The sequence below is a fragment of the Morus notabilis genome, unplaced genomic scaffold (genome assembly GCF_000414095.1).
Source record: "Morus notabilis unplaced genomic scaffold, ASM41409v2 Scaffold1412, whole genome shotgun sequence".
NCBI lineage: Eukaryota > Viridiplantae > Streptophyta > Magnoliopsida > Rosales > Moraceae > Morus > Morus notabilis.
This window is the reverse complement of record NW_010362216.1, coordinates 381681-405404: the sequence shown is the minus strand read 5'-3', so window position 1 is coordinate 405404 and position 23724 is coordinate 381681. Positions and strand designations below refer to the sequence as shown.

The window sequence follows — 23724 nt, the reverse complement described above, 5'->3', positions numbered from 1 at the left end:
GGATGAATTTTTCACGTTTGAATACATATCACGAACTGCTTCCCAGACTTCTTTGGCTGTGGGCAGAAATAAATGCGGCTTTCCAATGGCTAGTTCCATGGAGTTGATGAGCCACGCAATCGTCAAGGAGTTATCTGACCTCAATGCTTTCAGGTTCGGATCCCCTGCTGCTGGTTGCTTCACTTCGCCAGTTAAATAGCCAAGTTTACCTCTAATGTCAATGGCCAGCTTAATGGACTGAGCCCACTCCAAGTAATTACTGCCATTCAGTTTATGGACAGTCAATTGAAGGGAAAGGTTTGATAAGAGGTGCTCTACTTTGCTGGTTGATACTGTGGATTCCGATTGGGTCCTTTCGGTGGTAGAGGATGAGTCTCCACCGGGGGAGGAGGTATTACTTCCTGTCATCGTCGTTTTGTAATTCATAAGGAGGTTTAGGTTTTGAGCCGTGGCTATGATATTGTATCAGTTTTGGAGAGAATCATCAATTTTTATTATTCTTATTCAACACAGCAAAGAGTACACGAACATATATAGAGTAAGGAATCCCTAAGCTACCAGCATGCCACAAAAATAGGAAACTAACTAATCCTCCTAACAGATAAAGATAAACTATAAGATTTGAAAATTAATTCAAATCTTTTATTAAAAGATAATACTCCTAATAGTTATTCCTAATAAATAGGAGATAAAAGATTTATCATATTCCAAATAGTTATCCCTAATAATAGGAGATAAAAGATCTATCATATTCTACAGTATCCATATTGTTCTTCATTAGCTTTTGAATACGCGAACATCATTAGTGACTGTTTGCTCTGCCTTCATGGATAATGGCGTAATAGATACTTATTTATGTTTGATGATTCCTCACATGATGTACCTTGTACTGGTTGTGCAACAGATTCCATTATAGCTTAACTTCTTGTCTACAGGTGGAGCAAAATGTTGGGTTCGTGCAGAAAAAAAGAGATGAAGTGGCCTTTTCACCAAAAGATCAGCAATCCGTAGAAACATTTCTTCAGGTTTGTTGTTGTTTCCCCTGACAAGAGACAAAATACTATTCTAATTTGCTTAATGTAACTTAGCATGGTAAAATGGTTAAAATGCAGCTTGAGAAGCACAATAGAAATACCCCATTTACCCAATATTACAAAAGCATCATGGAAAAGGCCGTCGCGAGAAATCTGGCATCGGATGAAAAGGTGCAATCCCTTCTTCTTTCTTTATATTTTAGACTCTTCATAATTTTATTTTGCCATCTCTTGGCATAATACTATTCCATAATTGTCGAGGAGGTTAGCGATCTACTAATGATAAATCGTCTAGCCATCTTCTTGTGAATTCCTTTCTTTCCTAAACTACGCAAAAAATTTGTTAGATAATATGATTTAAATATCCATTTTAGACTTGAAATAAGGTATAAGCTATGTTTTGGGTTGCAGTCGGACTTGCCATATTTGCTGGTTTAGATAAAGAGCGTTTCACAATTTTCTTTGCATGATATCAACTATGTTTTGTTTACCAACATCTTATTACTCAAACTTTTATGAATTTATTCTGCATTTGAGCATGACCGTACTTTTCGCTACATTGCTTTCTGCAGGTTAACAAAGTAAACTTCCTAACAAAGTAAAAAGCTTTCAAATAAGACGGCTGAGGAGGCGTTTGTTAACGGTGGACATTTAGAGAAAATTGAATCTGACTAGAGATGGTGGGAAAGATAGAAAAATGGTGAACCATTTAAAAGTTTTGGGTGATAAAAAGTGTTTTAGTTCCACCTTTTCTTGGTATCAAATTCAGAGAGTAGCTTTCTTTTCTTTTTTACTTTACCAGTTTTGGCATATTGGTTTAGGTTTTTAGAAATTCTGATTGTAAAGAAGACATGGCCAATGATCTCATGGATCTGAACAGATTTTAAGTCTGTTGACCATGTCAAATGAGTTTTTTATGCATTATTGAAAAAATATGATTTTGGAACCTTTCTCCAACCAGTTGAGATCATACGAAAACAGTTTATATAAGTAAAGCAGAATTTAACACAGAGCAATATGATGCCTTTTTATGTTTTTTTTATTGAGAATTGGGGGTTTAATGATTGAACTGATCTTCTGATTTAGGCTGGTTGAGCTAAATTTCTTACTAATTAAAAAAAGAGACATTTTATTTCCTATCCTTCATACCCAAGAAAAGCATAGATGAATACGTTTGGGACCTAATAGATAGATATGACAAAATCATTTCAACGTCTATTAGTGGCCGGCATTTTATCCCTGAGGCTGATATATAGACAACTTTAAATTAGCCGCCCAAAATCAAAGTTTAATGTATTCTTGTGCATAAGATTCTCATGTCTTTATGACATGGTAGCAACCATGTCTCTTTAGTCTCCCAACTTTAATTAATTTTCTTTGAAGCTGTCTCTATTCATTATTTTTATTTAATTTTTATTTATGTTATGACACGAGGTTTTTCGTTGCAAAAGGATTTTAAATATGCAATTCTAGAAGCTTTAAAGTAGACATGAACTTTTATTTATTTATTTATTTGTTTTTCGTAAACGGCCAAATTAGGATCTAACGTATGATATAAATATTGTATTCATTGTTTATTTTTGCTGAGACCATATTGTACCTGATATTTCATAACGTGAGAATTCGACATGTTTACAACTTACTAAATAAAAATACAAATCATAATTATTTCAAGAAAGAAGGATATATAAATTTTTTTAAAAAAATAACCCCCTACTTCATTAAGATTTTAGTTTTATTTTTAAGTGTTCTCATGTTGAGTAATAAATTTCACGAACTTAATGTTTCATTGGTTCAAGCCTAGATAAAAAACGAGGCTTGCAACAGTGTTGGTTATGTCTGAGATGGAATTTTTTTTCCTTTGAATTCGTGTTTTCTAATAAGTATTGTTTGGTTAACCTTTAGTTTACTTTTTTTTTTTTTTTTGAAAAATTTTATGTTAGGGTAAAAAAAAAACATTAGTCAATAAAAAAAATTTAACCATCAAATCATTTTAGAATATATTAAATTTAAAAATACTATATCAATTTATTCAAAATTGAAAATATTACCATTAAAAATATCTTTTTTTCACATCTGATAATAAAATTTTCTTCTTTTTTAATTTTTACAAAAAAGTGAAGGGAACATTAGAAATTCTCTTGAATTTTTAATAGTAGTGATACTCACACGAAAAGACAAAAGTATATATGATCGCCGAATAAATATTATGACATTTATTATTTTATTTCTTGCATTTTAAGTTTATGAAATATTTATATCATACATTTTGGATGTTTCAGTATTATATTTTTGAACTGCAATTTTTCAACAAATTTGGACCTTTTTTTAGTCAACTACTTATTTTAGCGACTTAATTTACATCTTTACCTAAAATTATCAATTTGTTGATTTGTTTTTTCACTCTATGCGTCCAACTAACCTTTTACAAATTATAAACTTGTTCGTTAAAATTTTCACTCTATACCTCCCACTACTAAGTCATATCATTTGATAAGAGGATGAGTAAATTTAATACGACATTATAAACTAAAAGTCCAATGTTGAGAATATTTAAAATGCATGGCATATATTTTTCATGAATAACCCTAAGTATTTATAAATAACCCTAAATATGATGATGTTGAGAAGACAGTTCAATCAACCGAAACAATCAAGGCAAAAAAATATTTTTCATACGCGGCAAGTTGGACTGATATAGGAAAAAGAAAAGCATAGATTTTATATTGTTCATTCCTTTGTCTTCCCAAAAACGTCCTAGAAAGTTTTTCACTCTTTCTTTTTTTTTATTTTATTTTTTATTTTCCCACCTCCTCTACATTATACATATACTAAAGGAAATGATGGATTCACTGTTTGTTTACGTTACAGTGTAATAAACAGTGTCTTTTCTTTTTTATCTCTGTATATTTCTTCAGATGAATTTTTTATTTCCGTTATGTCCTTTTGAGTGGACTTACTATATTGCCCTCAACTTATTACTCTTTCATTTGATCTTTGTTGGGGCGTTTTGGTCATTTTCCGTATGCTTGCTTTTCTCTTTCTTGCACGTGAGCTGTAGTGAGTGAATTCCACCCAATTGGATTTTGGCCACGTGTTACTCTTTGATGGGTTGAGACTAAGAATTTGGTCCAAGTGAGCAACAAACATTGCAATTTTTTTTTTTTTTTTTTTTTTGGGATAGAATAAACGGTCTAATTTTCACATGAAGGAAGATGTGCATATGCCTCACACCAATTATACCGAGTATATTCATGCTTTTTACATGTAAATCGTTCCCCATTATTCTCCCAATCTTTTTTTTAATTTTATTTTTTTTCTTCCCTTCCCTTTTGTGTTCGAACAAATTCTTTTATTTTTTGTTGTTTATTCATGTACGCATGTAAATTACAAAATTATATATGAATTTTATTTGTCTTTAAGTTTTTTATTTATGTTTTTTCTTCATTATGTAACTTCTTTTCTCCATATTAATTTATCTATTTTTATATATTTTTTTAAATGAATTTATATAATCCGTTCATTTAATAGACAGTAAAAGAAAAATAGAAAAACATTTTTCTAAGGACAATAGAAAATCATTTTTAATTACCATATAGCTTTATTATTTAAAAAAAAAATTCTAACATTTCAAAATTATTTATATGTATTTTACATGTATAGATTAATGATCCAAATTAAAGATTACACTGGAGACATGTAGGTTATCATTTTTGGCAGAACCGCTCAGGCACCAATAAAAAAAAACATGTTCTGCATTAACAATTGACGAAGGCTTTACCGATCCATTTATAATACCACCAACTATTGATTAGATTCGAGGACAATAAAAAATCTTCAAAATCTTCTTTCAACAAAGAGGCACCCAAATGAGCACAATAATTTCCAAAAAATTTGAAGACATCCATGTTCCATCATCGCTACCAAAACAATTAACTACAGAAACAGAAGATCCAGAAAGGTGAATAATATCTTTTTATCTTTTATCAACTATACATAAAAAATATTTATATTATTTTGATTACAATTTTAAAATTTTTTTTTCAGCCCACAACTAATACCAACAACGTAGATATCAATACCAACCACATTTGATCCACACACTCCGACACGTAAAAAACCTGGTACAAGGTAAGACACGTTCAACACAACAAATATTATCGACTTATTTAAATATATATTTAAAAATTATTTCATTTTTATAGTCCTGAATCAAGAACAACAAGACAATCTGAAAAACATCCGAAAACAAAGTAATATAAATATTTTTTAAATATTTATTTCATATTAAATAATTTAAACATATTTAATTTTGTTAACAATTACATTTACAAACATTTTTCTCATTTTTATATTTGCAGCTGAAAAAAAAATGCTAAAGAAACACAAAAACGTTGTATTTTATTTTATACAATATGTATATATATTAAATAATTATACTATTTATATTTGTGTAAATATATTTATATAAATTTTATATTTATCATATAATATAATAATGTATAATATATGTATATATAAAAATTTTAAATACAGTTATCATATAATATAATACTGTATTCTGCAGACGCGGGGAATACAGGCTCGTTACACCTAAACCCTTCTGGTACAAGGTAAGACACGTTCAACACAACAAATATTATCGACTTATTTAAATATATATTTAAAAATTATTTCATTTTTATAGTCCTGAATCAAGAACAACAAGACAATCTGAAAAACATCCGAAAACAAAGTAATATAAATATTTTTTAAATATTTATTTCATATTAAATAATTTAAATATATTTAATTTTGTTAACAATTACATTTACAAACATTTTTCTTATTTTTATATTTGCAGTTGAAAAAAAAAGAAATGCTAAAGAAACACAAAAACGTTGTATTTTATTTTATACAATATGTATATATATTAAATAATTATACTATTTATATTTGTGTAAATATATTTATATAAATTTTATATTTATCATATAATATAATAATGTATAATATATGTATATATAAAAATTTTAAATACAGTTATCATATAATATAATACTGTATTCTGCAGACGCGGGGAATACAGGCTCGTTACACCTAAACCCTACTAAAAATCTAAGCGCGTGACCATCACGTTCCCGCCCAGCGTCTGGGTAAGTCACCCCTCATCTCTAGTCGGCCACGGCCAGCGCGGTTGCGCCTGAAGATCTTGACTAAAACACATGGAAACCCACCAACGGCGAACCTTCCACGCGCCTTCACACGCGCCGCTCATCACGAGGACTGCAACCGTACGCCGCCTCGGCGACGACCTCAGCATGGCGGCTCCGGCCCCGTAAAGCTTTGAATAGCCCCCAGAACCCCTTCCCACTCTTCCTCCTCAGCTTCGGCGACACATTTCCCGTTGTCGTTTCTTCATTAGTTTTCGCGTTGTCGTCAAACGACGGAAACATCATCGCCGAATGGCTCCTCCTCCGCCTGCTCTGCCTGTTCTTCATGTCCCTCAGCCCCATCTTCGTCGACGGGGCCCTCACCATCCCAAACATAAACAAATTCCACCTCGGCTTCACCGCCGGCGACCCCACTAACGACAGGTTCAAACCGTTGTCGTACGAGCACTTCTTCGTTGTCGTCGTCGGCAACGGCAACGCCTTGTCGTTTGACTTCGGCTTCAAGTAGTGGAATATGCTCCGTTTCCTTCTCGTTTTCCCGTTGGGTTCTAGAACATTCCCCTCGTGGCTAACTTGTTCTTTGCCCGCTAAATGAATGAGTTTTCCGCAGAAGATGATTTCTTTGGGATTTGGGTAAGTCGTAGCCGTAAAATCCTCGCTGAAGAACTCAAAGAAATTGTCTTCCTCGTCATAATCATCGTCGTTTTCTAAAGAATTAGAGCTCTGGTATTTCTTGCTACTGCTCGAGAAATATCCGTCCTCCCATTTGAATGTATCACTGTGATTGTTGATGGGAAGATCACAGAGTGAGAGAGTTTCTTCTTCTTCGTATGAAGAATCTTGATCATTTTGATCTTCACGATCAGTTGAGTTTGGAGCTGGTATTTCTTTGGCGACCATTTTTTTTTTTTTTTTGGGTTCGTGCGAGAGAAAAATGGAAGAGATTTGGAAGTAAATGAGTTGAGGAAGGAATTTGGTCGTTTTTGGTTTGATGGGGAGAGAGAAATCATGAAGTTTGCATTTATACACAACAAGAATCTTTGAGGATTATGGGAGATTTTGGAGGTTTATGAGGTTTGCGGCTTCTAGATGGACTGTTACTTTTTTTTTATTATTATTATATTGTTATTTTCTCTCTTTTTTGAGAGAGAATGTAAAAAAAAAAAAAGACAAAAATTAGACTTGATGAAAAAAATTAGATTTGGTACGTAGCTCTTCTAGAAGAGCAGGCAGAGAGATAGGCCGAAAGGTACTAGTGGCTAGTCTTTGAGATATTAGCAAAAGCAATAATAATAATAATAATAAAGAAAAAGTGAAATACCATCTAGAAAATTGGCTTTTTTAGGCAGGACAGGATTCATGATGTATACGCGTATTACTATTTTTTCTTTTGCCCGAAAAGAATAGGAGGGTCTTTTATCAAGATTAATAAAAGGAAAAGAATTAAGATGAAATTTTAGAGTTAAATAGTAATAAAATAGACGCGTTAATATTACCTATTTGTCATTTAAGAAGTCGCAAGACTTTCCTACTCTAATTTTGGAAAATGGAGATACACATGCCATAGTTGTTTAACTTCAAATCTAACTACATAGATTCTGTTTGTATGGTTATTTATGTATTTTTATAATAAAAAAATAGAAAGAAAGTAATTTTTCATATAAGATCGTACCTAATAACTTTTTGTGAAATTCTTATAATAAACGAGAAGAAACAAGAATAGAAGGTTCTTGTTATTAGGAAGATGTGCCTAAGGTGCAAGTTCATCGTCCTAGTATTTTACTTAAATAAAAATTTATTCTAAACCCATTTTGCAGTATAAAAAAAATCTTGTCAATAAGATATGGATTTAAACCATCTCACAAACATGTCATATCAAATATATGTATAGTGATTGAACAAAATTTGATATAAATACTTAAGAGTTTAAAATTTTTGCCTATCAATAAGATTTTCTATTAAAATACTCTCCTTTTTTTTCTTTGAAATCTTTCTCTTTTTGTCCTTGTCTTATTATTATTATTATTTTTGCTAGGTAATGCTTATTTTCCATAAATTACAATTACATGATAATTGCCAATCGAAGGATCCATTTTATTTAAAATGTTTTTTTCCCCTTAAAAAAATCATTTTCCCTTTTGTCCTTACATAGATGTTTGTTTTGCTACTTGTCTTGGGGCTGCCCTGTTTATCTCCACGTGGTCGACGCCTTATGGGTCAACCATGCAGAAGGTGGCTAATTTGAGCCGATCTGAAGGCTATAAGGTTTTTTTTTTTTTTTTTTTTTTTTTTTTTTTTTTTTTTAACGACAGTTATTATTATTATTATATTATTATTATTATTATTTTGGGTTAATTTTAGAGTTGGTCTCAAAATATTGTTCTACTTTGCCTTTTACAGTATAAAAAATATCAAAACTCCTTTTAAGTATATTGGAAGCTGCAACTTGCAACTTTAGTATTTCTATTATTATTTATTAAGATGTTGGTTTAATCACATGTATTTGTTACATAATCTATACGTGATTAAAATTATTTAAAAGTTATCTTTTATATTTGTCACATGATACAGTGATTAACTATTTCAAAAATAAAAAATAATAATAATAATGCCTCACTAATAAAAGTATCAAAATTGTAACGTATGACATGGAGTGAGGAAAATTATGATTCATTTAAATGTATATAAAACAATCCAGTATAAATTTTATTTATTTTTTTTTGTGGGGAAGATAAATTTTATTTTTTGAAATTCAAATTTAATATTAACTTTTATTGTTTCTGGAAAAGCAGAAGGTTCTATTGTACATGTTAATTGCAGGTTCTATAGTTTGGGCACTCCCTCATATGGCATTTCCATCATTCCATGTCAATTGAATTTGTGGGGCCGGCACTTCCGCGTTGGACTTTTCTGTTTGCCGTATTTCCTTCCAGAAGCAAAATTTTAATCTTGCATAATAGAATATAGAGCGCGTCTTGCATTTTTTCGGTTGATTACAGATGCTTTTTTGTAGTTTTTGAGGAATTTTTGTACTGAATTTGATGCTGTGTGGTTGATATGTTCAATTTTTGACGGGATTTAACTAATGAATTTGTGTATTGACCAAATATGCCAGCATCGATCACCATATTTATAGGTAAATACAATTGTGCTATTGATAATCGGTTTTATGCGTAAATATAATATTTATTTAATCATCGGCTTCGACGATCATATTTACAAGTAAATACTATATTTACCGTCAACGACCGGATTTACATGTAAATACGGTATTTATTAGTCACTGGTATTGGCAACTTGATTTAGCAGATGGTCGTCGGTCGCCGATTGCCAGTGTGAGCAGCCACCGGTTTTGCTAGTGCTGATCATGGTGGACCTTAACTAAAGGGAGAAGACAAGAGATGATTAAGGGGTAATTTTAGATTTTTAATATTATTGGAAGTCTAAGATATTAAATTATACTATAAACTACATGTTTTAGAAAAATATGCTATAATTTATTAATCACCCTGTCAAATATGTTATTTCACTGATTCTCCTTTATTTTTACATGCTTGGACTCTGTCACTGTGTTGGCCTAGTCCATATCTCTTTCAGGAGATAATTAGGCTGCGTACCACTTTTGAGAAGAGGTCATTAGTATTTGCCACTATATTAGCGCAATTTGAAAAATTCACTTTCATGGAGTATAAAGTATATATTACCCTTAAATATCTGGTTTATTCGGTGAAACTCTAATCCTAACACTAACCTCTACCACCAAATGTTTATTTTAATCTTAATTCTCCTCTCTCCCCCCACTTTTATCTTGCAGCCAACGACTCGGAACATCTCCGCCCACTCCACAACAAGATCTCGTTGTTCACACCGTCATCGACCTTTATATCGTGCTCTATTACCGATCTTCAACGAATAAAAGTTGACACACAAACTGAATTGTCGTAGAGACGATCTTCTAGACCGTGGTAACCATACTGATCTCTTTGTGCATGGGTTGTAATGACGATCTTGCAGCATCCAGTTGATGTGGTTCGACGTTGCGAGATCAACTCTCGAGATTAAAGATACACGCAACGCGTGACTTAGGTTTAGTATTTTGATTTGTTGAAAGTAGTATGTTTTAAAAAAATAATAATAAATAAAAATGGTGTTTAGTATTTAAGTCCGATAGAATGGTATTTGTTTAATTTGCCCCTATTTCGGGGGTTCGAGAACCTCATAGCTCTACTCGATTATTTTTGCCGCCCACATGTTTAGAATTCCTTTTAAATTATCATGTTACATCACCGACAAATTAGAGCACTTGCAAGCACGCAATTAATGCGGTGCTTAACTACTCTTGCTTTCAATTATTTTGTTTTCGTCACTTAACCATTAAAGGCCAAAATCTATGATGTGATGTTTATGTAGAGTTTTTTTTTTTTTTTTTTTTTTTTTTTTTTTTATTATTTTTTTTTTTTTTTTTTTTTTTTTTTTTTTTTTTTTTTTTTTCTTTGATAATTAATGCTTATGTAGAGTTTAGGTTAATTTATGTTTTGATAGTCGTTTGCCAATTTTGGATAATTGTACGAGTATAGATTCTTACTTGCCAGCATATAATTGTTTGCTAGGATAAATTTATGGCAAGGGGATGGGAAAAACTTTACGGTTGGACATAGTTATATGATTTAATGAAAAATCGTATGTTAAAAATCGCGTCCTATCGATAAATCTATGTAGAAAAAATATATGTACATCATTTACAATTTGCATCTTAAACATACAACTTCCCTGATTAATCCAAGCAAAAAAAAAATAAACCAAAAAAAAAAAAAAAAAAAAAAAAAAAAAGAAAAAAACAAGAAAAAGAGTCAAGATCACAAAAACCAATTGAAAGAATAATTAATCTCAAACGATTACGTTAAGCGTTAAACAAAAGTAGTCATAATTCAATAGTTTTCTCATTTTTTCCAACTTGTGTACTGGGGTTAAGAAATATTCAATATTCATCATGAAAATATGGTCTAATTGACAATTTGACTGCACTTGCACAGCCTTTTATTTCGATCACGAAAATATGCAGTCTACTAATGAATAATCAATCGTCTTAAAGTAAAAATATGGTCTAATTGACAATTTGACTGCACTTGCACAGCCTTTTATTTGGATCATGAAAATATGCAGTCTACTAATGAATAATCAATCGTCTTAAAGTGACGTAGTAAAAAGAGCCAAAATCAGTGTAAAGTCTTGTATACGCGTTTGAACACTACTCTCAATGTGCAATCGAGTGCTACTAATGAAGAATTTAAAAAATACGTTAAACTTGTTTACTGGGGTAACGATTTACTCAATATCTATCGGTTTTCAATTACTTGACCTTTTAAGTTTCTACTCTAAGAATTGAAAAAGTTCATAACTTCGACCACTGACCGTGATTATACAATTTGAATCAGACAGACAGCGTATGAGACACGAGCTGGATAACAAATTTTTTTTTTCGGTAGCACCATTTACCTGCTTCAATATTAACTATGTTATTTAAATCGTATGGTTGTAATCATCGTCTTACAGATTGATAGTTAGGTGCTTTTATTGTGAAATATTATACTATGAAATGCACCCCATCATACGTTCCTTAATGATGGTATTGACAACAACCTTTTGATTAAAAACTCTGTTTGGTACGAGGAACAGTAAAAAAAGATGAAAAGAGTTTGGGGATTATACTAATTTTTTATATTTGTTTGACGTGTCGATAGTAAAAAAGGTTTTTAGATAGCACCCTTTATGCATCTGCTTCATAAACACCATTTAATTAAATCGCATGATTTACTAAGATAATTGGTGGAGAAAAAAATTGCAAAAAATTTAAAGTACGTAGCATGGACTTTTAGTTTTTAAAAATATTTAAAAAATTAAAAAAAAAAAACTAACTCTAGGTAAAGTTTTAATTTTTCTAACCTCTATAAGAAATCGGGTGTAACTCTTATATTATCTTATTAATTCTTTTCTTAAATATGTTCATTTCTTTAGCTTTCTTTTTAAGGCCCATTTGACATTATTTTTAGAGCCGCTTTAACTTTTTGTTTTTTTAATAAGTCACAACAGGTCAAGATATTTGGTAAATTACAGGGTTTTAAAAAGTGCTGCCAAATAGTAAAATTTAAGAAGCATGTCATCAGTTATTTTTGTACAGCTACTTCTGCTGTCATTGTCTAAATTTATTAAAACAACCTTAACAATAAGACTTAATTCTCTATCTACCCATTTTATTTGTCATACCAAATAAAAAAGACACATATATTTTCAAATATTTATTTAAAAGTTATAACTATTTAATAAATATACTATGTTATATTTTACTCAAATATTTTTATACTTATCAAAATGTTTAAAAATAACAACAATAAATAATAAATTTAACCATTTATATTTTAAATAATAAATACAAATCATATATTTTTAATATTTTGGTGTAAAAATTTTAAGAATATTTATCTTAAAAATTAAAATAAAACTAACTATTAATATATGTGCTAAAGTATGTCTGTTTCAGTCATCATACATCTCTACAATAAAATTTTATAAATAATTTACCAAATACCTATACGCTTCTCATCACAGCAATTTCTGACTAACAACACAACAACAACAACAAATTTTAATAGCACAACAATATCAAACTGGCCCTTATTTTAATCTCGATGACTTGAAATAAATGTTTTAGATCAAAGAATAAAATGGAAGGTAAGCTAAAAATTATATTGCTCAATAGTGATTGTAGGTATAAATCAGTAGTAATTCCGCATCTGACTGCGTATTGTGCAATTATTCAGTTGTTTGCATTCAATATAAATATTTATAAGTCGATCCATATATTATATGGTGTTGATAGATATTTATGTAAGCCTTAGCCATTCTAGTACATGGATGAAAATTCAAATGCTCTGGCTGGCGGCCCTAGCTCATTGACAAAACTTTTGTCACATATGACCTTAACGATAAGTCAAAGATTCTAGTATTGGCGCACATAACGATGCCAAACCCTGACCCCAACCACAGAAAAAGATGGTGGGGTTTGAAGTTAAGTCACACTCACACATCTTCTAGACTAACAAAAAAAAGAGAACACTATTAGATTTATTTCATTTCTGGGTAACAATTTAAGTCCAAATTTCTTCTCCTACGTTTCAAATTTTGCAATCTATTTGCATAAAAAAAGTGATCTTTGCATCCTATTATCCCTTTGTTTGGCTGCTTAAGGTTGTCACTTCTAGAAGCAGTCAAACATTTGGAAAGGGAAGGTGCTTCCCGATAATACCCAAAGATTAAAAGGGTCAATTTTTTTTTTTTTAAATTTATATATCTTAATATAGGTATATTTGTGATTGCAACGTACTGCTAACACACTCATATGCAAAATTTGACGAGTTAATGAAGTTTTGTTTTTCGTCCGCTTGAAATGGATGAAGTTTCAGATAAAAAAAAAATGAAGTTTTTATTTTTATAACATCTTTTTATTTATTGTCCATAAATTTCTCTCATAAAACTAGAAAAAATAAACTATTAATAATTTTATATTTTTAACTATCATCTATGTTTTATAATTTATATATTATGCATATTTTTTTAATCTGATATTATTTTAATCATCAGAAACAAATTTTACTGATACAGAGACTCTACTAAAAAAACTACTTGTTCATGAGTTTATCTGGTAAGGGCCAGAAAAAATTATAAAAGATAGAATCCATACAAATTTTTGTTTGCTCAATGGCGTCTCTTCTGTCTAAGCAGAACACATTCATAAGAATATGAATAAATTTCATAATTTTTTTCTTCAGTGATTTAAGCACTTGTCATTCATCCAAACCTCATTTTGTATCCTTAAAAAAACCTAATTTATATATGATAGATTAGGTCCATCATCCATTTTAGACCCGAATTTAATTTCGGGTTGAAATCATGCAAACTTTTGGTCAGGTGGGTTTGGTTATGTGTTTTCCCAAACCAATATAATTTGACATATGATTTACACTATAGGCCATGACCCAACAATACGACTCAAAAAATGACATAAATATTGCGGGCTAGGATTGAAAAAAAAAAGAAATTCGAGTTATATTTGGGTTGAATGAAATTGACACAAAAAATATGAATTAATTTAGGTTTGAGTTTACCTAGCCCCAACATGATAATAAACCCGCACATTTTTTTTAAATATATATTTTACATCATATATTTTAGATTATGTTATAATAGTTGTTTTAAAAATTTTATGGTATTATTTGCTTAGTTTTGATGGGTGTTGTCATATTTTAGTGCGTTATGAATTTTAAGTTCTTTGTAATATAAAAGGCCTAAAAAAAGTATTTAGTTTTAGTGTCAGTCGTGAATTCACATGTCATTTTTGTATCGTGTTATACTATATAAACCCTTAAAGTGTCCATATCGTGTTTGTGTTGAGATTTTCACAAATTTTCGTTTCAGATTGTGTTTGGACTGGGTGAAAATTTAAGAAAAAACGATGATGACATAATTCATGAATTGTCACTCTTAATCTGACCCATAAAAATACAAAATAAAAAAATACATATTATCTATTTACAAAATAATCCTCGAAACTCCTCTCACGTGATTGACATGTGCCAGTTTTCCATATCTAAAGAGATCTTTTGATGTTTTTGGAACTTTATGAAGACAAATAATATGTTTTAAAATTGCCCAAATTTAGGAAAAATTCAAAAATTTGTCTTTAAGACTATTTATTTGTTTCGTGCCTTCAAAGAGTACACAACAAGTGGGATTAGAAGTAAAATGACTCCATATAAATCGACAATTAAATTTGTTAGAGGCCAATGATTGAATTAAGATGATTAGAGTTAGTATCGTGATCGTGGTAAGAATAAATCGATAGAAAAAATAAAGAGAGCAGAATACATAAATTTATAATGATTTTTTTATAACTCAGGGTACGTCCATTCTAAGGTTTTCAGATCTTCCACTATGAATATTGATGAAAATTACAACGGCATTATCCATAAATGCCGGAAGAATGCTATGAAAAATACTAAAAAGTATGTAAATACTATGGAAAATGCCTAAGAATACATGCAAAATGGTGTAGGCGTGAATTGATGCGTGAGAGAGTGAGCGCCTCCTTTTTGGACGCTTATGATATAAATTTATAGGCCTTAATATCTGAAAATATTATTTTGGGCAAGTTTTCCGTTTGACTTTTGATTGAGGATCCTCTAGGAGACTTTCCATGTAGAGAGAATGCTTAGAGAGAAAGCTAGGATGAAGATTGACTTTCCCTTTTACTATTTTGGGCAAGATCACACGAAATAATGCTGCTGGAAGGAGATGTCTTATGTTAATTATCGGATGTTGAGCTCGTAGCCTCGGACTGGTCGTCTGGGCATCTGACTCTGTTGACGGCTAGTGGTTCATTTCGGCCACCATTCTACTGACGGCTAGCGGCTCGTTTCGGCAGCCGATTTCGTGATTCAGTCCCATTGTACGAGACGTATAAAAACACGTATAAAATGAGAAATTATAAACCAAATTTGGCCTCAACAATATAACTATATATATATATATATACACACACACACATACATCCCAAATTAGGCAGAATTAGTGGAGTGCTTAGGTGAGCTACGTTAATGAGGACTACATAGGCGAGATTAGAATGAAAAATTTTCACATTATACCTGGTAAATTCTTCCATGATGCTCAAAATCTACAATCCATTAGATTGTAAAATAAAATAAAATAAAATATACTATCCACTACTATATCCTTTATATACTTTGATCAATGAAAATGCGCAGTCCACCAACAACTTAGTGCAGGTCACGTCATTAAACCTCAACAGATTAGGCTTGGTTAATCAAAGATTTGTATAGAATTGACATATTTAGTTAATCATAAGTTATGAGTATGAAGTCATCCTTATTAAAAGTAGGTTCTCAAAGGGATGTAAGCTACCACCAAGAAAGCAACTAAGAAATCAGTGGTTAAGACACATTTAACTATTGGCTTACAAAATGGAACAAAATAGATTACTAGTTTATTTACTACATATAAGGATAAATCGAGACTTTATGCAACAAACGAAATTTAATTGATAGACACACCAAAATTATCTTGGATTGAACCACTTTTTTGTCAGATTTAAGGGATTGAGAGTCAGAGAAATTGAAAAAATTGTGACACAGGTTGAACTAAGATATTGGAATTTTTGATCGAACATGATTTTTTGGTAACCAATTTAACACAATTTTCTGCAAGATGAGGAACATGTCAACAACTAACAAGTTGAGAGAGAGAGAGCAAAGGAGATGGAAGAGAACATAACATTCCCTTAAAAAAATGTATATCTCCACTTGATACGACCACGTTTACAACAAAGAAAAAAGACAAAAAAAGACAAAAAAAAGAAGGTTCATTGATGGCCCATTATGTTCATGCTTTTAAGTCAACAATTTTAATTCTGAGATAAAAATACTATAGTAAAATTAGAATTATAATTTTAAATGGGTAAATCAAATTGACCCTGAGTGATCAAAAAAAATAATCATTACGCTCCTTTATGGCATGTTTACCTCATTCTCCAAAGGGAAATTACATTTACCTCCAATATTTTATTTAAACACCTTTAAATAAATAAGTTTTATTAAAAAATTGAAATATTTACTTTTTAATACTGAAATTTCATATAATATTTACTTTTTAATACTGAAATTTCATATAATTCCTCAAATATCCTTATATACACCCATCACTTTTCTCATATCACACTAGGTCATATCCCATGTTTTGCGACACTAATTTTTCGTTTTGTTGAAAAGGATTTTACTTTTCATTCAAAGGATTTTAAATTATGTGGTTGTTGTGCATCCAACCTGCAAAAATATGATTAATAGTGTTAAGTAAAAAGAAAAACTCGATTGATCTAAGAAGGACTACAGCAACAATAAAAGAAAGATTAAAAAAATAAAGAGAACTACTGAACAGATAATGAGAAGAAAAATCAAAATAAGAGCCAATGTTAAAGAACAATTTCAATTGAAGGAGGCAAAACTCAATATGGAGTATGGACTATTGAATAATTACCGAGAACAAAAACCACCATTCCTAAGAGATTGAATGGAAAATTTTAAATTTTACAAAGCTATCCTCCAATCTCCATTGTTACAAGAAATTTTCAGAATATGAAGAATATCTCAAAATCATAACATGTGAAATTCAGAGAAAAAGTGCCTAAAGGAAAACGTTAGAAAGAAATTCTATTTACATTAAAACTCAATCAAAATTCATAATTATGGTGCTCCATTGCTTTGTAAAATTTTTTTTAAGAGAACCTGAAAAGAAAAAAGAACGATTTGTAGGAAAAAAGATTCCATAGACAAATATAGAGTGTACATAAGGGTATTTATGAAATTATATGAGATTTTAAGAAAATAATTGTAATTTTTAAATATATTGAGGTACTTTAATAAAAACTCGGGGTGTCAATAAAATTCTCTGCTCCGAGACTCCGCAGCAGTTAAAATCCGTTAAATTAAACCCGCGAAATGGAAGGTCCACTAGGCTTTAACTTTAACAACCGAGAAAGCCTAGAGCAGCAGTGCGAGGAGGATATATTCGGCATTTCGATTCATTCCAAGGACAATTACGTAAATATGAAGAAATTACAAATTAGCTCTTCCTATAAAAGTCTCTTGAAACCCTATCACTCATTTCACTGCTCTGGAGCCTCTCTCTCTCTCTCTCTCTCTTACAATCTTCTTTGTAGCGGCTAGGGTTTCAGTGCAGCTCTCTCCGAAGATTCGATCTTGGTTAGTAACTCTCTATTTCCCTGTTTTTCTAGCTTTTGATTCGATCAGTTATCAAACTTGTGAAACTCTTGCGTTTTTCGAACTTTTTTCTTTTTCCGCTTATTTTGAATTGCTTTGGATTTTCTATTTCTATGATGTAGTTTGCTGCTTTGATCTTGGATTTCAGATCAGTTAGGCGTTGAGAGATTGTTTTTTTAATTAATATTATTGATTTTGGAAATTGTTTCTGAATTAATGACGCTTTGGTTGTTAATCATGTATTTAAGTACTTGTTCGATCTTAATAAATTTTTTTTTATTGATTTTGGAAACCTTTTCTTCTTGTGAATGCATTTCAGGATCTTTCTTGCTATTTTTTCTCATCCGATCTAAGTTATTAGTTGTTTACTAAGTCATTTTGGTAAAATTTTACTGTTTGAAACTTGATATGTAATTTATTGATTCTGTTTTGCGTTTTATTATGCTTCATACTTTCGTTATCCCCTAATTACGAGTTATAATAAGTTATATTTGAAGGGAATTTTGGGAATAGCTTTCTGATGTTTGTTTGTGTTAATTATTTTATGGGTTTCAGAAAAAACTCCATAATGGGTAAGGAGAAGTTTCACATCAACATTGTGGTCATTGGACATGTCGATTCCGGGAAATCGACCACTACTGGCCATTTGATCTACAAGCTTGGAGGTATTGACAAGCGTGTGATCGAAAGGTTCGAGAAGGAGGCTGCTGAGATGAACAAGAGATCATTCAAGTACGCTTGGGTGCTTGACAAGCTCAAGGCTGAGCGTGAGCGTGGTATTACCATTGACATCGCCCTGTGGAAGTTCGAGACCAACAAGTACTACTGCACTGTTATTGATGCTCCTGGACACCGTGATTTCATTAAGAATATGATTACCGGAACTTCCCAAGCTGACTGTGCTGTCCTCATTATTGACTCTACAACTGGTGGTTTTGAGGCCGGCATCTCTAAGGATGGACAGACTCGTGAGCACGCACTCCTTGCCTTCACTCTTGGTGTCAAGCAAATGATTTGCTGCTGCAACAAGGTATATAAGAAACATCAAACTCCAATGCCTTTGTATTATGTTCTTGTAAAAATGTTTCTGTTGTTTTTAATTTGCTTGTATCTGTAAATGGTGTTGATTAATTTGTTCTATTGAATGTTGAGTAGATGGATGCTACTACCCCAAAGTACTCAAAGGCAAGGTATGATGAAATCGTGAAGGAAGTTTCTTCCTACCTGAAGAAGGTTGGTTACAACCCAGACAAGATTCCTTTTGTGCCCATCTCTGGTTTCGAAGGGGATAACATGATTGAGAGATCCACAAACCTTGACTGGTACAAGGGTCCAACCCTTCTTGAGGCTCTTGACTTGATCAATGAGCCTAAGAGGCCCACAGACAAGCCCCTTCGTCTCCCACTCCAGGATGTCTACAAGATTGGAGGCATTGGAACTGTTCCCGTGGGACGTGTGGAAACCGGTGTCCTCAAGCCCGGTATGGTTGTGACTTTTGGTCCCTCTGGATTGACCACTGAAGTTAAGTCTGTTGAGATGCACCACGAGGCTCTCCAGGAGGCTCTTCCTGGTGACAATGTTGGATTCAACGTGAAGAATGTTGCTGTTAAGGATCTCAAGCGTGGGTTTGTTGCCTCAAACTCTAAGGACGACCCAGCCAAGGAAGCAGCCAACTTCACCTCCCAAGTTATTATAATGAATCACCCTGGACAGATTGGAAATGGTTACGCCCCGGTTCTGGACTGCCACACCTCCCACATTGCTGTCAAGTTCTCTGAGATCCTCACCAAGATTGACAGGCGTTCTGGTAAGGAGCTTGAGAAGGAGCCCAAGTTTTTGAAGAATGGCGATGCTGGATTTGTTAAGATGATTCCCACCAAGCCCATGGTGGTGGAGACTTTCTCAGAGTACCCTCCATTGGGTCGTTTTGCGGTCAGGGACATGCGTCAAACTGTGGCTGTCGGTGTCATCAAGAGTGTGGAGAAGAAGGATCCTTCTGGGGCCAAGGTTACCAAGTCCGCTGCCAAGAAGGGTGGCAAGTGAATTGTGCTGTTCAATTGTGGTGAAAATGAGTACTGGGTTCTTGTTACTAGTATTTCAAATGAAGTCGTAGACGTGTTCTTTGTTGCTTATACTTACAAGTCTCCGCCGTCATCTTCTAGCTGTTCGCAGAACTGGGTGCTTGACAGACGGTGGCATGGCTTTGTGTCGGTCTCTTTTTTTTTTTTTTTATTCTATTTTCCTATCATTGCTATCCTTTGTTTCAAGTTGTGTTTCGATTTTGTTAAGCAGCTATGGAGTTTTTACTCTCTTCCTATGCTGCCGGATGTTTTCTACACTACACATTTATAATTCTATCTCATCCTTTGCGTGAGTTTCGTTTATTGTCTATTTCGTTTTAAATTTCCCAATTTATGATCCAGCTGATGATTGTAAATTATGGCTAATTGTGTAAGTTTTGCGCATAAGTATTAGTAACCATAATAAGGGTGTTTACGGAATCTTTAATTCGATTGATATGTGAAATTCAATTCAATCATAAGTTTTGAATTGAAATTTTGACAAACATATTAAAAATGCATGTTGTGTCAGGATTTTTACTCTTTACTATTGATTTATAATTTTTTTAATTAAATATTTATATTAACAAAAGAGTATTTATATTTATATTAACAAAAGAGTATTTATTAAGAGTAAATGGCAAAGTTCATATTCGTATATTTTAAAGGTAAATTTTTTATTTTTTCATTGAAAAAAGTTTTAGATTGGACAGGATTGAGATTTTTTTAATCTAAAAGTTTGGATCCGATTGCAGATTTTGAGTACATTTCAATCCCCAAAATTTGAGAATTCAAAACTATAGATGTATATAAATAAGTCTCGTTTATTTTACCGGTTTGAGTTTAGATTTTGAGTTTTGCTATAGTAAAAAGCTCTTAGAAACAGTCACATCTAACCTTTTTGTAATAGTAAAAAGTTTTCACATAAAATTACATCTCAATTCGAATCAACGAACTAAACAAACTCATAATTTATATGTATATATGTATATAATATTTTCAGTTTAGTTTTTTAATTTTTTTTTTTTTTAAATTAAAAGCTTAAGACTTTGTTGATTGGTCATTGTTAATTAGGTTGTAACAATTTAAACTTAATTGAGCAACTTTATATCATATAAATGATGAAGATTTCGATGCTGTGTTCTATTTTAGAGTCTCTACACATCACAAATAAAATTCATGATTTGCATCTTGAAACGATTAGGTAATGACACAAGAGGGTACTTTGCTTATGGATGCAAAAATACTAAAAACCAAACATTTTTTTCAATTTTCTTCTTCTTTAGAAGCACTGCAAACTGCATTCTCTTTTCTCTCTTGGCTCTTCCGTATGTATCATCCATCAAACTCTTAACATCAAAACGATTATCTGATTTTGAAGAAGTTTTTCTTGTTGCCAATTTGAAGTATTAAATTTCTCATACTGATTTGATACTTTTCTTTTCCCACTCCTATCTTCTGTTTCATGAAAATTGTTCCAAGAATAATTAATGTGAAAGGGGAAGAAGAATAGTAATGCGGCCATGTATACCTGCTTCCTTATATTCATGAAAAACTTTTAATGGAAAATAACAAATTCAACCAATCTCTCTTTTGCTCTACCCAAAAAAAAAAAAAAAAAAAAAAAAAAAAAATCGTTGTCAAGAAGAACGGGGAGACAAACTTTTGAAATTAGTTAAACGGCAAAAAATAAGGGGAAAAATAGAAGTAGAGTCAGAGATATCCAAGAAACTCAAAACGATACTTTTGTATTCCTTTTATTTCCTTCTATTAATTTCCATTAATTTGCTAAAGAATATAATCGCTGGTTGTGCCATTTTGGGGAGATAGTTAATGGGCTATGCGAATTTCTACCAAGATTGACTAGGTTGACCAAACAAAATTGTAAAGAACTTTGAATTTGGAGCAGACATTAAAGAATGAGGTTGGAAGAATCATACGAGGGAAAGGAGAGTAGGATGGTGAAGAAAAGAAAAGAATTAAGAAGTGTTTGTAAAAAGGAACTTTCTCTAATACGTCAACATGTCGGTGGATTAAGTTTTTTGTCCGTCAAATTTGTATAAAATCACATAAAAATTAAAAAGTATGCAGATCTAATGGTTATAAAAACTTGACATATCAGTAAGCCAGACGTACCAAAAAATTTCCTTAAAAAGAAATAGATAAATAAAAATAAAGAAAATGAAAATGGAAAAATATTGCAGTGTGGACTGTAGAGTTGCCAATCTCTTCCACATCACCTATTCGTGAAATTCGAGTTAAAATTTTTTGAGAAGTCTATTATTTTCCTTTATTTTATATAGATGTTTATTAATTTATAATTTTAAAGGTTGTAATTCAATCCTCAAAATCCGAAAAGGTTTTGAATTGGACACAGATTAAGATTTTTTCAATCCGAAAACTTTAGATCGGATACAAATTAACCTCTAATCTACAAATTCCAATCCGTGAACACAGTGGATGTTTCTACTGGTATGAAGCCAAGTGCACAGAACAATAAAATTAGAAAACTAGTATCAGTTTCCTTCTTTCCAACAAAAGAATGAGAATCCATGCATCATACATGGACAAAGGAGCTTGAACAGGGAAAATGTTATTAAAGTGCAAATGAAAGGTGAAGAATTTCTGAACTTATATAATTAAATCCTCTGTAACCCTACAATAGCATATATATATACACAAATGACTAATAAGGGAAAAACTAACTAGCTTGATTCTCTCCTAAAAATCAGGAAACAAAATTATGAGAAAAGATCACAACTGATCTCTCCTTTTATTCCTAAAATACTTTCCTAAACTAACTTCCCTAACTTTTGACTTCCGAATTCAACACTCCCCCTCAAGCTGGAGAATATATATCATATAACCCAAGCTTGCAAATTAAGTCTTCAAAGTTAGGTCTTGGTAGAGCTTTGGTGAGGATGTCTGCCGTTTGTTGCTTGGTAGGGATGTAGTTCAATTTAACTGTCTCACTAGTCACCTTCTCTGTGATGAAATGTCTGTCAATCTCAACGTGCTTAGTCCTGTCATGATGCACGGGATTCTTGGCTATGCTTATAGCTGCCTGATTATCACACATCATCAGAATAGGAAATGAACTCATTTGTCCCAGTTCACTTAGAACCCTTTTTATCCAAATCCCTTCACAAATTCCCTGTGCTAGTGCTCTGTACTCAGCTTCTGCACTACTTCTGGCTACCACTGATTGCTTCTTGCTCCTCCAGGTAACAAGATTGCCCCAGACAAAGGAACAATACCCAGACGTTGACCGTCTATCAATGAGGTTTCCTGCCCAATCTGCATCTGAATACACTTCAGTGTTACGGTTTTCTGTCTTTATGAAGAATAGGCCTTTCCCTGGGGTCATTTTTAAGTATCTAAGAACTCTGTAGACTGCTTCCATGTGTTCCTCTGTAGGGCTGTGCATGAATTGACTTACAACACTTACTGCAAAACCAATATCTGGCCGAGTGTGTGACAGATAGATCAAGCGTCCAACAAGACGCTGATATCTCCCCCTGTCTACTGGAGCACTTTCTTTCTCGGTGCCAAGTTTCTTTTGACTGTCCATAGGAGTATCAACTGGTTTGCATCCAAGCATACCGGTCTCCTTAAGAAGGTCCAAAATATA

At 32.0% G+C, this 23724-nt stretch overlaps 1 protein-coding gene and 1 long non-coding RNA gene across 2 annotated transcripts; both read left to right on the top strand.

Annotated features, from left to right (window-relative positions):
- Nucleotides 1-938: 938 nt before the first annotated feature.
- LOC112092210 lies at nt 939-1956 on the top strand. Its single transcript, XR_002902485.1, has 3 exons — nt 939-1025; nt 1113-1205; nt 1607-1956. It is a non-coding gene; the product is annotated as an uncharacterized LOC112092210 (long non-coding RNA).
- A 15980-nt stretch (nt 1957-17936) lies between these two features.
- LOC21411063 (elongation factor 1-alpha) lies at nt 17937-20422 on the top strand. The gene is made up of 3 exons (XM_024167691.1): nt 17937-18015; nt 18589-19063; nt 19189-20422. The coding sequence occupies exons 2-3, from the start codon at nt 18602-18604 to the stop codon at nt 20074-20076; spliced, it is 1350 nt and encodes a 449-aa protein (XP_024023459.1). The 5' UTR covers nt 17937-18015; nt 18589-18601; the 3' UTR covers nt 20077-20422.
- Nucleotides 20423-23724: the final 3302 nt, after the last annotated feature.

Bases quoted from the DNA above. Each gene is read 5' to 3' on its own strand.
- LOC21411063 (XM_024167691.1), top strand. From the start codon at position 18,602: ATGGGTAAGGAGAAGTTTCACATCAACATTGTGGTCATTGGACATGTC. The intron at 19,064-19,188 runs GTATATAAGAAA...AATGTTGAGTAG, and splicing joins TGATTTGCTGCTGCAACAAG to ATGGATGCTACTACCCCAAA.